The sequence below is a fragment of the Ruditapes philippinarum genome, unplaced genomic scaffold, assembly GCF_026571515.1.
Source record: "Ruditapes philippinarum isolate M1 unplaced genomic scaffold, ASM2657151v2 ctg2613_1_1_1_1, whole genome shotgun sequence".
NCBI classification, from domain to species: domain Eukaryota; kingdom Metazoa; phylum Mollusca; class Bivalvia; order Venerida; family Veneridae; genus Ruditapes; species Ruditapes philippinarum.
In genome coordinates this window covers 53,750-68,786 of record NW_026856127.1, presented here as the reverse complement: position 1 = coordinate 68,786, position 15,037 = coordinate 53,750, and the positions used below count along the sequence as shown (strand labels likewise).

The following is a 15,037-nucleotide window of genomic DNA, read 5'->3' as shown; positions in this document are numbered from 1 at the left end:
AATGTCAACAAAGATTTAAACCTTATTAAGAACAAACTGTTTTAAAGCGTTTCGGCGTCGCTTTATGTGAAAATCTATTTTATGGGTTCGCACTACGGTCCAGAATTTATTCAATCGGCTTCAAAAAAGCTGTAAACGCTTATTGACGTTATTAAAATTGCACTTGTTCAATGAAAAAAAAATAAAAAGAGGAAGAAATGCTGAACACAAAATGAAAATAAAAAGTGCAAACTAATCATATAAAACTCGACATTGTTTATTTAGCTTTTAACAATATAATTGTTTTATTTAACGAGTGCATAATCTCGCGCAGACATTCTCAAAATGAAGAGCAAAGCAAAGAAGGATCACCAATCCCGGCGCTGTTACCACTTTAAGTCTATTGTTATAACAAAAAGAAACTTGATATTTAATCGTAATTACATCATTAAGGCGTGGACATTTGTCAAGAATCGACTCAAATGATGTTATTGTCACACAGGGTGTTATAATTAAAGTTAAGGTTAATGAGCTATGTATTTAATATTGCGAATTGAATTGAAATTGGGATCTTACGAGTCCAGTTATACTTACCGAATGTAGCTATGAAAAAATGGCGGCCAAAATTGACCTTCAGTGAAGGGACATGCAACTGGGTTCGTAAATATATCGAATTCCCTACATACAATAAATGGCGGGTACACCAAATGTGTACCATATTGTTGATAAAGAGCGTTTGGGCAGACATGATTATGTTGTTCTAAGTCTTACCAACGCTCATTAATATGCATCAATTAGAAGAAGAAATATACTAATTTACGACCTTATGATGAATGTAGCTCCTTGAATTACAAAATAATTATATACTCGTAAGATGAAGAAGATTATGTTCAAGGCAGACTTTTTGATATGCAATTGTGGCTGAGGAGTTGCCGTCAAATGGCTGAGGACCATTTGTCCCTGGTGATCATAAGAGGCGACTAAAATGGGTTCAAATTACTGAAGTATATGCATCTATTAGCTCCAGCGGGTGAGGTGGTTTTAAACACGAATGTTGCTTTAAAGTTTGTAACACAGTTTGCGCCATACGACTTATATTGCGTTGGTGCGCCGAAAAACCAAAACAAACAAACATGCTTACACAACAAAGTAATTTTGCTTAAACAAATTTTAACTAATATATGGTTTATTTTAGAAATACGAGTACAATCAAAATGCACCAATCAAACAATCTAAATGTTTGTTTGTTTGGCTTACAAATGAGACGGAAAAAATTGCTATATGTGTTATATTTTTCACTTTAACAGTTATCAAACGATAGCATCTTTTTCAAATCATTCTTGAAGTCCGAGGTCACTCTGTCCCATTCTACAACAAATCCGCCACACCCCGAATACAGCACAGAGTCGGTATCTGGATTGTCCCTGTTATATAAGCCACCTGTTTGAAAAAATAAAAAATATATAACCCATTATGTGTAGCCTTCTCAGTTACAGGTGAAAATAAAAACATGACTTTTCCATTTCGAGAATCCGATGGGCGAAATTGATATCAGTATGATAACGGTTTGAAATACATGAATGTTTAAATTGATGCGATATATTTGATATGCCCCCACCCAACCCCACAAAACGCCCCCCCCCCCCCCCAAAAAAAGGAAAAGAAAAAAAAGTATAAAAGAAAAAGGGGAAAAAAAGGAAACTTATAAATTAAAATGCTTTTAATTAAGACACAATTTTATTAAATATTCACAATCAATTGATCGAAATTAAACAATTTTTTCACCAAGTTTCTATCAAGTTACGTACGTTGTTAGGGCTATTTTTAAAAAAGGGGAAAAATTGGCTATTTTGATAAGTGTTTTCCTTGTGCCTTGTAAACGTCAAGACCACTATTGATTCCAAATAAACTTAAATGTATTAACATTTGAGCCGCGTCACGATAAAACCAACATAATGCGTTTGCGACCAGCATGGATCCAGACCAGCCTGCGCTTCCGCGCAGTCTGATCAGGACCCATGCTGTTCGTTATCAGTTTCTCCACTTGTAATAGAGTTGGTAAGCGAACAGCATGGATCCTGATCAGACTGCGCGCCTGCGCAGGCTTGTCTGGATCCATGCTGGTCGCAAACCCATTATATTGGTTTTGTCGTGACGCGGCACATTTACATTATCTAAATTCCTCAACGAAACAGCACACTCATCAAGCCACTTTTAATTTGATCAGAGAAACCATGTTTCGCTCACCTATTATCAAATAAACTTTGTCTTTTGCCAAGTCCGCCCCATCACAGGATGTCCTCATACCTTCGGGCTTCAGCCGACTTGTCGCATACGCCCTTCCTACATCCGTCCCGTTCGGCGTCTGAAATGCGAACGTAATTATTGGCGTAATTTTAAAATTGTTCCTTCATATTTAAAGCGCCCTATTAAAATTGAACTTAAACAAAAATTTGACTCATTATCCCTACCTCTACCTCTCCCGAAAACTAGTTAGATGCCAACACCACCCACCCTGAAATATGCTTTTACCCCTTTTTTGGTATCCCACTTAAAAAAAATACCTGAACCGCACGTGATGTTTTTGTATTTTCTGATCGCAAGATCAGTAAATACAAAACTAACATCCACGACCTAACACAAAATTTCCTAACAGTCGTAACAACGCAAAGTAGTTCTCACTCAAAACTGCTTAAAACCCAGCAATTTAAAAGAAAGAATCATTTTTAATGTAGGCATTAAACGAATTACAGTGCATTAAAAGTTTAGATTAGTCAATAGAAATATGAGGTTACAATCACAAATTTCGCGGATGATTATCTTTTTTACCCAATGAAAAATGTTCGGCTAGTTCTGTAAAGATTAATCAATGAAAATGCTATTTTTAGCTATGTCGATTACCGAATACTCCAGAGCGTAGTACACAAATAAATCTGACTGTCGAGTAGTGGAATATATACATGTCGGACTGTTTTGGCGAGAAGATTTTCGCTAAATTATTTTCATCAGTGTTAAACAACAGGTTTATCGTGAACAAAATACCTCGAAATTAATAAGGATTACAAACACGAAATGGAAATTCTCAATTTAGAATTACAATGTATTTGTTTTTATTCAAGCTACATACGTATTACTTCACCGTGGTGCAGAGGTAGCGCGCTCGTTTAGGGTGTGAGAGGCCTAATGTTCAAATCCTAGTCGAGGCAACTTTTTTTTTTTTGAAGTGTCTTTTTTAAGGAAGTAGCCACGATATGCAAGGATAAAGTGTGGCTGTCATAAAAAATGAAAAATGATTTTTTGATGCAACTCTAGTCATGCAAAATTCCATATGTATCAATCCCAAACTGTTATAGAAAAAAAATCTAAACGCAGTCGCTGTAATGATTTAGATTGCAAAGATCAGAAAATACCACAGTGCTTTGCAGCCCTTTGATTTTTTTATTGTTTTTATTAGTATAAGCAAGACGCTTTTCTGAGGGGAATAATTTACACAGTTAAGTGTTAAGTTAAACGCATTTGTCTCCCTTCATTGTTCACTATACTTCGCATTTGCCTCTCTTAGTTTAACCGGTCTGTGTCGTTCCACATAAATACAAGTAAAATGGTTACCTGCGGGGAACATTTTTAATGATATAAAGATATTTCATTTAACTATTTTCAACATTGTTTGGGGAGTGGGGGGTAAATAAACGTTTGTATCAGGAATATAGTTGACAATAATCGATCAATATAGAAGAAGGTCTTTGGAAACTGGTGATCGTTAAAGACCGGAGAAGGCCGAACATAAAAACAATTATTTCTTTTTAAGAAAATAATTAAATATGCCTACCATTTTATGAATTATTCCGAGCAAAAAAAATTAATTTAAAAACACAAGTTTACGCAGAAAATATCTCAATTTATTATGGCAGATGCCACTACGAATATTTTAATTTTGTAGATTTTCAGTATAAACAATTTATTGTTTGTAAAATTTGAGATAGATATTATAGAAACATTGAAATTTTCAAACACATCATTCAAGTTTTTCCACCTTAAACGGTAAAATAATTATAGAAAATTAGAAATATGAAACGTAATAGTTTTTGTTCTTTATTAGGTTACATCCGGACTGATCCTAGAGGTAAATCCGTAACGTACCGGCACACGGTATTTAGCTAGGTTTTCGAAAAGGTCAATTAACCAATCATGTACGGTTTACAGATCACATGCTCCTCCATGTACCGAAAACAGGTCACGTGCTCCTCCATGCCTCAAAAGTTAAACGCGTACCAATACCCTGCGGTCTCTAGACCGCAGGGAATAACTTTGTTTAGTTAAAATCCGTGTCGAATTCACTACATTTTCCGAGTAACAATGATCTCAAAGACAGACAGACAGACACACTTAATTACATGTATACAATTTTCATTAAATTATTTGGTATGAAAAACAGTAATATACGGAAGACCGGTGGTGACATTTCAACTTCTTAAATCTTTACGAATTCATAATTTTAAATTCTTGAATTCACGTTTTCAACATACGGAATTTACGAATTCACGTTTTCAACTTCATGGATTCACGTTTTCAACTTCATGAATTCACGTTTTCAACTTCATGAATTAAAAATTTCATCTTCATGAATTTATGAAATTGAAGTGAATTCGTGAAGTTGAAAACGTGAATTTGGGAAGTTGAAATCATGAATTCACGAATCTGAAATCGTGAAGTTCAAAACGTGAATTTGCGAAGTTGAATTTGTGAAATTGAAATCATGAACTCGTGAAGTTGAAATTGTGAATTCGTTAAGTTGGAATCGTGAATTTCGTATAATTACTAAAAAACTTGAATTCACGAAGTTAAAATTGTGAATTGACGAAAATGAAATCGGGATTTCAAGAAATTGAAATGTCTCCACCGGTCTTTCGTAGTAATAATCTGTTAATATTTTTATAATTGTAACAAACCTTAAGGACACATTCCTTGTTAATTTCGTAATAAAGTCCTTTTGGTGACGAAATCACATCTGACGTTACATTAGCGAGCGCAGCTGTAAACATAGAAAGAAGGAAAATAACAGTGGCATAAATATAGTACCTAAACCCCCGGAACCTAAATACTGTATCATATTTAGTTATCTTTTATTATCAGACCCAAGCTACATGTAGTACATGTAATCCCTATAATGACCTTAAATAAGTATCAGGTCATGCGACTTAAAAATAAGGTCGACGAGCTCTAAGTTAGTTTCAATTTACAAGTTTCTGTGATATGATACTAAAATCATGCAAATATTTAGATAAATCTTTTAAAAAAGTTTTCATTATATGTATGTATCTCTACAGACACACTCCAGCGGAGAAACAAGAATATTTAGCTAGCTTAATTCTTCTTTTTTTTTTAATTCTTTTTTTTTTTAAATTCTTTCTGTTTCAGCATATTGTTCAAGAGGAATTTCGAGCATCCAATTAAAGGGGCTTTGATTTAATTAAATTAAAAAAACAATAACCACAACAACAAAAAACGCACCAAATTCAGCTGTTGCAACTCGTTCCTCCAATGTCATCCAACGTCCCGATGCCCCCATGCACGAGCATCCGTGTGCCACTTTAGCTGTTAGTGCTACAAGAAATAATGCTGCAAGAAGTTGATGTTTCGACATGTTTTCTTTCTCTTTTCTGTAATTAGAATTCAAAATAATGATGTGATTATAATAATAATAATAATAATAATAATAATGACAATAATAATAATAATAATAAAAGAAAAAAATAACAGCACTTGCGCGATTTTCAATATGTAATTGTAGGTCAAATAAAATGTGAGAAAAAAAAATAAGATAGATAGATTATATAGAAAGTTTTTTTCCCCCAATAAATACAGAACTTATTTTCATCGAATGGTATGAAAATAAATAGTTAATAAGTGGCGGTAGCAACAAGTGAAATATGATAATTTTCATATCACAAGATGAAAATAAATCCTGTATTTAAAGAAAAAACTTGAATTTTCTGTTTATTATGTACTTTTTCTCTGTTTTGACATTACAATTCTGAAGACTTATACTTTAATTTTGTGTATTGACTGAATTAAAAAGAGATTAGTCCGGCCAGACACCAGTGAAAAAATAAATTTTTACAGTGAAAATACCAAACATGAATATAAGCATCTTATTCTATCAATATTTGCAATATTTCATTTATATGTATATTGTAAACGGGGAACAGTCTTTCGGTTCGATATCACAGGACCGTTTGTGTAAATTAAACAAAAGAAATGAGAATAAAGGCAAATGTAAGTTTTATGTATTGTATTAAGTATTTAAGTCATCATATTTCATAATTATCAGACATATAAAATAAATAAGGTAGGGGAAATAAAAGAAAATCGGAAAACTTCCGAGAAATAAAAACAACGGCTTACCGCAATGGTGGTCAGAGCGCTTCTCCTGTTTATGACGTCAAACCTTCACGTCCAAGTGTTCGTTCAAGTTTGACGTCATTAAGTGACGTCATAAACGTGTTCATTAACAGAACACTTGTTAATAGCAATTAACATACAGGATGGGATAAATTGAAGTTGGCAAAAGTGCCAAATGATTCCAAATACTTATTGTTTAGTAGCGTAATAATATTGCCTAACTTTAAACAAGAAAAGTGATCGTATAGTGTTTCAAAGGTGATCGTTTAGTGTTTCAAAACTGATTGTAAAGTATCAGTACTAGCATAATGGAAATTAAGATATCAGAATTAAATAGAAGTATAGTACTTATATAAAGTAAATTTGGTAATCTATTACACATACAAATATATCAAAACAAAACAATGGAAGTGACGTGACGTCAATGAACGACGCCCGCCGTGGCGTAGTTTGCCGCCGTCTGGTGCGTTATTCTTTGGTATTAACTCCATATGGTCTATAGATTCTTAATTTAATTTTCCACAAATTTTCTATTGTTTTTCTGTATTGGTCATTCCCGTATAGCTTTTCCAACCCCATTATTGAAATATTTATAGTTATGATGTTAATAAGGACATTGGAATTCGCATTCATGACGAAGGGTTGTGTTTATTGCTTAAATAAATAAAATCTATGGACGACTCATTTTTTAGAACAAAGTTAGGTACCTGTCCAGTCAATGTTGCTTTTCTATTTTAATTATCAATTGGAATATAAGCCTGGATGTAACACCTTTCTTTATTTTTATTCAAAATCTCATAGCAGCTTTTCGGCCCTTTTTATTGTGAATATAATTCGGTTCCAGTAAGTAATGCTACTTTTATCAAAAAATTGAACTTCCCAACCTTTTCCATGTCTGTTCAAAGTATTGATTTACCTGAAATGGGGTCTTAGTTATTTGCACATGGGCATTCAAGCTAGAATTCCCCAGGTGATGTTTAATTTTAAATGTCACAAGTAAAAAAACTGTTCACCATCTATTACATATTATTTTTGTTTCTGGAAAGAAAAGGTAATTTAATAATCAGGTTTGTTTTCACGGCTACTTTCTCTTTAATCCTATGTTGAGAACACGGACAAGCACAAAGCAGCCTAAGAGCCAAGGGCAATTTAATCAAATTTTTTGTCCGAATCTGACACTTACACCAGAGTAAATATATAGTCTCTCCTACAAAAAGCCAAATCTAACAAAATTTTGCTTTCACAACGCTTCAGAATCCAAAATGGCGTCCAATATGGCCGCCAATTTTATGCAAAACGGGTATATATCTTATTATGGTAAATTTTACAGCAAAGATTATGACGTGTTTTGGTAAAAAGGTGTGCAAACATTTAAGAAATAATCAAGTTATGATTGAATAACAATGAAATTATAGCATTTCAGGTTTTTGTCTTAAAATTTTCAAAATTTCAAAGAAAAAACCCTACTTTTTGCAGACTTTTCTATGATGGTTACCTAGAAATAACAAAAAATATTCCAAGTAGCTACTTAAATTCTAATATTGATTTGTTTTTCATAAATACTGTGTGCGTTTAAGTATTTATCATAAAAAACGCAAGAAATTGCATAATTTGTAAGTTTTATACTTGGTTAAAGTGGGTGGGGTAATTTCTACCCAAAAACCGGAAAAAAAAATTTCGCCGAAATATGTAAATTTATTACATGCTTTTCGGTGGTTTATAGAAATATATCAGTGATATAAAACTGGTAATTTCACTGTTTTAAACAGTGAAATTATCAATTTGATAATTTCACTGTTTTGAATTTCAGCCCCTTACGTTGTTTCAGTGAAATACCAGCGTGCACAGTACTAGGAACCAACTTAATGACGTGACGTTGTAAATGACGTCACGTTGTATTATTATTTGGCGCGCTTTTCATTCAGCATTAGGTTTAATGTCTTTTTAAAACGTTTCTTTGCATATAATAATAAAAAAAATTGTTTAGTTTAGTGTAAGATCGAAATATACCAGTTTTTATTTCACCGATATATATCTATAAACCACCGAAAAGCATGTAATAAACTAATTTTATAAGACTGCTGCATACGTTATCCATAAAACAGTTAATAATTATGTTATACTATTGCATTTCTAAAGCAAACGGTAATTGAAACAAGCCTTCTATTTGTTCTTATTAGCATATTCTAATCCAAGTAAATTATATATCATATAAATGGTATGAAGCTAAGATGATAGCAAAACACTACAAATAATATTACACTGTACCAGACAGATTAAATTTTGAAGATAAAACATTTTATATAACTGTCACAAGCTAGAACTCTTTAAACAGATTTTCAAAATTTCAAATAAATGAATATATTAATGACACATTAAATATTTAATACTTTAAAGGGAGTCCACTGAGGTTTTTTGACATGACGGGACTGGACATATTTTTTTGAGATTATTACTCTATTTGATGTAGATCTGTGCTAATAACTTATGTGCAAAATTCCAGATCACTAGCTCGTTCCGTTTTTCCAAAATAATAATTATAATAGTGAAAAATGGCCCATAATTGAAAAGCGTTAAAACGCTTTTCACTCGAATCGGACAGAGAATAGCACAAACATACGATTTTCAATGTATTTCCTGTATGTTTCTTAGTTATATTTTATTTATATAGCCTCACAACATGCAAAAATAGGGGCTTACAAATGAGACGAGAAAAATTGGTTTATGAGTTATATTTTTCTCTTTAACAGTTATCAAAAGATAGCATCTCTTTCAAATCATTCTTTAGGTCCGAATGCACGGTGTCCCATTCTACAACAAAGCCGCCACACCCCGAGTACAGCACAGAGTCGGTATCTGGATTGGCCCTGTTATATAACCTACCTGTTTGAAAAAAAAATATAAATAACCGAACATGTAGCCTTTTCATTTACAGGTGAAAATAAAACATTTATTATATACTTATAAATGAAATATTTAGAAAAAATGATAAAATGAAAATGCGTATTTTTATGTTCCGTATTTTCACTGTAAAAAAAATATTTTTCACTGAATGAAACATATTTTCCGTATTCACTGGTGTCTTGCCGGACTACTTTCTTCTAAATTCAGCCAATACTGTATATAAAATTAAAAGGAAATTCCTATTCATAAGGTTAAAATAGAGAAAATGTTTTTAATAAACAGAAAATTCAAGTTATTTATATTAATATAGGTTTGATTTTCATCTTGTGGTATGAAAATTATCATAATTATTTCACGAGTGGCTACTGCCATTCGTGAAATATTTGTTTTCATGCCACTCGATGAAAATAAATCCTGTATTTATAGAAGAAACTTGAATATTTTCTATTTCTATCTTTCCCTAATTATTATTATTAAAGTGGATTTTTAGCTAAACATTAAAAATTTTCAAAAAAGTAATATCAAACAATGATATATATTATCTAAACACTTTTTGATATCAATAACGAGGTATTTTTTCCAGGTGAAATGTCGTCTGCTAATCTACTGTAAATTTCATCAGGCACTCCCAAAAACTAACAATGGAAAGTTCTAAACTCACAGCAGGATTATTCCATTTCGAAAATCCAATGGGCGGAATAGATATAAGTATGATAATAATGGTTTGAATAAAAGAAAAAAGAAAAAAAAGGGAAGAAAAAAAATCAAAAATAAGAAATAAAATGCTTTTGATTTAGACAAAATTCTATCAAATATTCACAATCAATAGATCGAAAGTTAACTATTTTCTCACCAAGTTTCTATCCCATAACGTGCGGAGTTAGGGCTATTTAAAAAATTGCATTTTTTTGCTATTTTGATAAGTGTTTTCCTTGTGCTTTGCAAATGTCAAGTCCACAATTGATTACTTATAAACTTTAAAAAAAAAGGTTAACTTTTTTGTTTAATTCCCCAACAAAACAGCACACTCATCTAGAGACAAGCCACTTTAAAATTGACCAAAGTGTTAACATACCGACATGCTTCGAAACAAACCATGTTTCGCTTACCTATTATCAAATAAACTTTGTCTTTTTCCAAGTCCGACCCATCACAAGATGTCCTCACACCATCGGGCCTCGGCCGGTCTGTCGCATACGCCCTTCCTACATCCGTCCCGTACGGCGTCTAAAATACGAACGTAAATATTGGCGTATTAAAATTGTTCCTTCATTTTTAAAGCGCCCTATTAAAAGAGAACTAATGCAAAAATTTGACTCATAATCCCCACCCCTACCTCTCTCGAAAACTAGTAAGATGCAACAGTCCCCGATTCCTGAAACCGCACCTGATGTTTTTTTAATGTTAAGATTTTTAAAGGGGAATAATCTGCACTGTTAGCGTATTTGTCTCCCTTCCCTGTTCATTATACTTCTCGAAATGTCTACGCATTTACCTCCCTTAGTTTTAACTTTAGACCGGTCCGTGTCGTACCAAAAACATATCACAGTTACTTCAGTTTTTATTTCGTTAAAATCCGTGTTGAATACACCACATTTCAAGAGTAACAATGATCTCAAAGATAGACACACACATTTAGCTATTTTTATTAAATTACTAAGTTATAAAAAAAAACAGTAACAGTTATATTCGAAAAACCTGTGGCGACATTTTAACTTCTTGAATTCTCGGCTTCATCTTTACCAATTTTACAATTTTAACTTCTTGAATTCACGTTTTCAACATGCGGATTCACGAATTCACGGATTCAACTTCATAAATTCACGTTTTCAACGTTATGAATCCATGAACTTGAAGTGCATTCGTGAAGTTGAAAACGTGAATTCGGGATGTTGAAAACGTGAATTCACAAAGTTAAAATTTTGAATTTCAAGACGTAAATTTGCGAAGTTGAATTGGTGAAGTTGGAATCGTGAACTCAATAAGTTGAAGTCGTGAATTCTTGAAAATCATGAATTCAGTATATTGAAAACGTGAATTCACGAAGTTAAAATTTTGAATTCACGAAGATGAAATCGGGAATTCATGAAGTTGAAATGTCTCCACCGGTCTTTCGTAGTAATAATTTGTTAATATTTTAATAATTGTAACAAACCTTAAGGACACATTCCTTGTCAATTTCGTAATAAAGTCCTTTTGGTGACGAAATCGCATCTGACGTTACATTAGCGAGCGCAGCTGTAAGAATAGGAAGAAGAAAAAATAACAGTGACATAAATAAAGTACCTAAACCCCGTGTGTTGATCTTAATACTGTATCGTATTTAGTTACCTTTAATTATCAGGTGAAAATTCAAGCCACATGAAGTAATCCCTATCATGACCTTAAATAGGCATAAGGTCATGCAATTCAAAAAACGAGGCCGACGATCTCCAATTTAGTTTCACTTTACAATGTTTCTGTGGTATTATTCTAAAAACATGCAAAATATTTAGATAAATCATTCAAAGCACTTTCCAACATATCTATATATCTCTACAGAACCTCTCCAGCGGGGAAACAAGAAAAATTAGCTAGCTTAAGTATTGTCGGACCAAATTTTAATGTTTGCTGTGTAATCACATTCCTTAAAGATTTCAGCTTATTGTTCAAGAGGAATTTCTAGCAGGAAAGGACAGGTAGCAAATAATGCATGCCATCATCCAATTAAAGAGGCTTTGATTTAATTTAAAAACAACAACAAAACCAAACAACAACAACAACAACAAAAAATCGCACCAAAATCAGCACTTTGAACTCGTTCCTCCAATGTCCCCATGCACATGCATCCGTGTGCCACTTTAGCTGTTAGTGCTACAAGGAATAATGCCGCGACAAGTTGATGTTTCGACATGTTTTCTTTCTCTTTTCTGTAATTAGAATTCAAAATAATGATGTTATTAAAATTCAAAAAAAATTGATGTAATTAAAATTCAAAATAATGGCATCATAACTTTTCGTTTCAGTTGTAAGAATATAATTATCTATCTTTTTTCAAAAATTAAAAAAGTATTACTATTTTAAATTCGTGCTGTTATTTCGCCAAAATATAACGATATAATGTATTTTATTAATATAATAATTGTGTATTATAATAACAATAATAATAATGTCAATAATAATAATAATGACAATAATAATAATAATAATAATAATAATAATAATAATAATAATGTCAATAATAATAATAAAAATAATAATAATAATGACAATAATAATAATAATAATAATAATAATAATAACAATAATGTCAATAATAATAAAAATAATAATAATAATAATAATGACAATAATAATAATAATTATAATAATAATAATAATAATTATAAAAATAATAATGACAATAATAATAATAATAATAGTAATAATTATAATAATAGAAATAATAAAAATAATAATAATTATTATAAAAATTATAATAATAATAAAAGAAAAACAAGAGCACCGCTAGGCCCGAAAGTATTTTTTTTAGTAAGGATGACCTTGACATTTGACCTTTTGACCCCAAAATCAATAGGGGTTTCTATCCAATATGGACAATCATCCTATGAAGTTTGAACATTGTGGGCCAAATGGAACTTAACATATGCTCCGGAAACTGTTTTCAGTATCAAGGTAATAGTGACCTTCACCTTTGACCTTTTGACCCCAAAATCAATAGGGGTCTTCTACCCAATATGGACAATCATTCTATGAAGTTTGAACATTGTGGGTCAAATGGAACTTAAGTTATGCGCGGAAACTGTTTTCAGTATCAAGGTAATAGTGACCTTGACCTTTGACCTTTTGACCCCAAAATCAATAGGGGTCTTCTACCCAATATGGAAATCATCCTATGAAGTTTGAACATTGTGGGCCAATTGGAACTTAAGTTATGCTCCGGAAAGTGTTTTCAGTTTTAAGGTAATAGTGACCTTGACCTTTGACCTTTTGACCCCAAAATCAATAGGGGTCTTCTACCCAATATGGACAATCATCCTATGAAGTTTGATCATTGTGGGCCAAATGGAACTTAAGTTATGCTCCGGAAACCAAATTGCTAACGGACGGACGGACGGACAGACAGACAGACGGACGCCAGGGGGTACAACATAATATGCCCTTTCGGGCATGTAATAACAGTACTTGCGCGATTTTCATTTGAAATTTTAGGTCAAATAAAATATGAATTTTACAATGTGAGAAAAAAAAATAAGATAAATAGATTATATTTAAGTTTTTTTCCCAATAAATACAGAGCTTATTTTCATCGAATGATATGAAAATAAATAGTTAATTAGTGGCGGTAGCAACAAGTGAAATATGATAATTTTCATATCTCAAGATGAAAATAAATCCTGTATTTAAAGAAAAAACTTGAATTTTCTGTTTATTGTGTACTTTTCTCTGTTTTGACCTTACAATTCTTAAGATTTATACTTTAATTTTGTGTATTGACTGAATTAAGAAGAGATTAGTCCGGCCAGACACCAGTGAAAAAAAAAAATTTTACTGCGAAAATACCGAAAATAAATATACGCATTTTTTTCATAAATATTTCTCAATATAAGTATATCATAAAATCGGAACATACGATTACTGTTCAGTATGCAAAAATTTCAATAATAAAATATGAATACATGTATAATCTATCGTAAATAATTAAAAATGTAATAGAACGCAAACTTACTTCAAAACCGAAAGCACAGGTCCTAGTCCGGAAACTGACGTGAATGCTGCAGCAGTATGAATATATTCCGTGTTTATACATATATTTACACGGTGTACATCTGTTACTTTGTTGAAATCAACAATGTTGAAGTGATTTATAACGTGTCTGGGACAAAATAACATATATATATATATTTGTGCGTTTGAAAAAAAGTAAAACATTGCAACGCTTTACACTCAAATCAGGCTAAGAATCACACACAAATCGTTTTTTTTATATTGTCTTTTCTTCTTGCAGAATACAAATTAATGTTTTGAATGTTATTTGCTTGGAAACAGCTGTGTACCTGTCGTTTCAAGCAGTGGTTAATATTTATAGCTAAATCTGCATACACTATATTGTTTATACTTGACAACATAAAGCCCGGGTGTTGCATTTCATACGGATATAATGAATTACTAAAATGCACCAATACAATAACTATACACATATTGTTTTGTTTCGTTTTTACGTCAGACCGACACATTAAAGGTCATTTGGTGATTTTCTGGCCTAACATGTGGAAAAAAGACCTCAGGGATGGAAAGCCATGGCTGTCTGATATTGTGCTTTTTCATTTCATGTAACCATTTGGATAATATATAAGTTCACTTCGACTATATATGAATTGAAAACACCTTCTTATTTAACCGGAATCCATTATATCAATCCACAGTTACAATATATGAAACCATACCGTCAGTGTATGAAACCGAGTTAGCAATATATAAGTTGATTTTCTCAATATATGATTCCATTTCTTCAATATATTGTACCAAAGTAGCCATGTATGGAACCAGATATCCTTATATGAAACCGAATTATCAATCTATTGATTCATTTTTCAATATATGAAACCAATGTATCAATTTATGAAACCAAAGTAGAAATATATAAGTTGGTTATTACATTATATTATACCAATTCTTCAATATATGGTACCAAAATAACAATATATGGAACCAGATGTCCTGATATGAAACCGAATTATCAATATATAATTCATTTTTACAATATATGAAA

At 31.8% G+C, this 15,037-nt stretch overlaps 2 protein-coding genes across 2 annotated transcripts; both read right to left on the bottom strand.

Moving 5' to 3' along the window:
* Positions 1 to 240: 240 nt before the first annotated feature.
* On the bottom strand, positions 241 to 6,454 carry LOC132745481 (uncharacterized). Its single transcript, XM_060734431.1, has 5 exons — positions 6,385 to 6,454; positions 5,491 to 5,639; positions 4,929 to 5,011; positions 2,227 to 2,344; positions 241 to 1,419 (listed from the first exon to the last, which is right to left on the bottom strand). The coding sequence occupies exons 2-5, from the start codon at positions 5,621 to 5,623 to the stop codon at positions 1,280 to 1,282; spliced, it is 474 nt and encodes a 157-aa protein (XP_060590414.1). The 5' UTR covers positions 5,624 to 5,639; positions 6,385 to 6,454; the 3' UTR covers positions 241 to 1,279.
* A 2,657-nt stretch (positions 6,455 to 9,111) lies between these two features.
* Positions 9,112 to 14,152, bottom strand: LOC132745480 (uncharacterized). The gene is made up of 5 exons (XM_060734429.1): positions 13,994 to 14,152; positions 12,064 to 12,194; positions 11,441 to 11,523; positions 10,395 to 10,512; positions 9,112 to 9,264 (listed from the first exon to the last, which is right to left on the bottom strand). Exons 2-5 carry the CDS (start codon positions 12,176 to 12,178, stop codon positions 9,125 to 9,127), a joined length of 456 nt encoding a protein of 151 aa, XP_060590412.1. The 5' UTR covers positions 12,179 to 12,194; positions 13,994 to 14,152; the 3' UTR covers positions 9,112 to 9,124.
* Positions 14,153 to 15,037: the final 885 nt, after the last annotated feature.

What these genes read in the sequence shown, in the direction of transcription:
- LOC132745481 (XM_060734431.1), bottom strand. Translation starts at nt 5,623, where the DNA reads ATGTCGAAACATCAACTTCTTGCAGCATTATTTCTTGTAGCACTAACA. An exon ending in ACAAGGAATGTGTCCTTAAG is followed by an intron (nt 2,345 to 4,928) that starts GTTTGTTACAAT and finishes TTCGCATTTCAG; the next exon opens with ACGCCGAACGGGACGGATGT. An exon ending in CAAAGTTTATTTGATAATAG is followed by an intron (nt 1,420 to 2,226) that starts GTGAGCGAAACA and finishes TTTTTCAAACAG; the next exon opens with GTGGCTTATATAACAGGGAC.
- LOC132745480 (XM_060734429.1), bottom strand. Translation starts at nt 12,178, where the DNA reads ATGTCGAAACATCAACTTGTCGCGGCATTATTCCTTGTAGCACTAACA. An exon ending in ACAAGGAATGTGTCCTTAAG is followed by an intron (nt 10,513 to 11,440) that starts GTTTGTTACAAT and finishes TTCGTATTTTAG; the next exon opens with ACGCCGTACGGGACGGATGT. An exon ending in CAAAGTTTATTTGATAATAG is followed by an intron (nt 9,265 to 10,394) that starts GTAAGCGAAACA and finishes TTTTTCAAACAG; the next exon opens with GTAGGTTATATAACAGGGCC.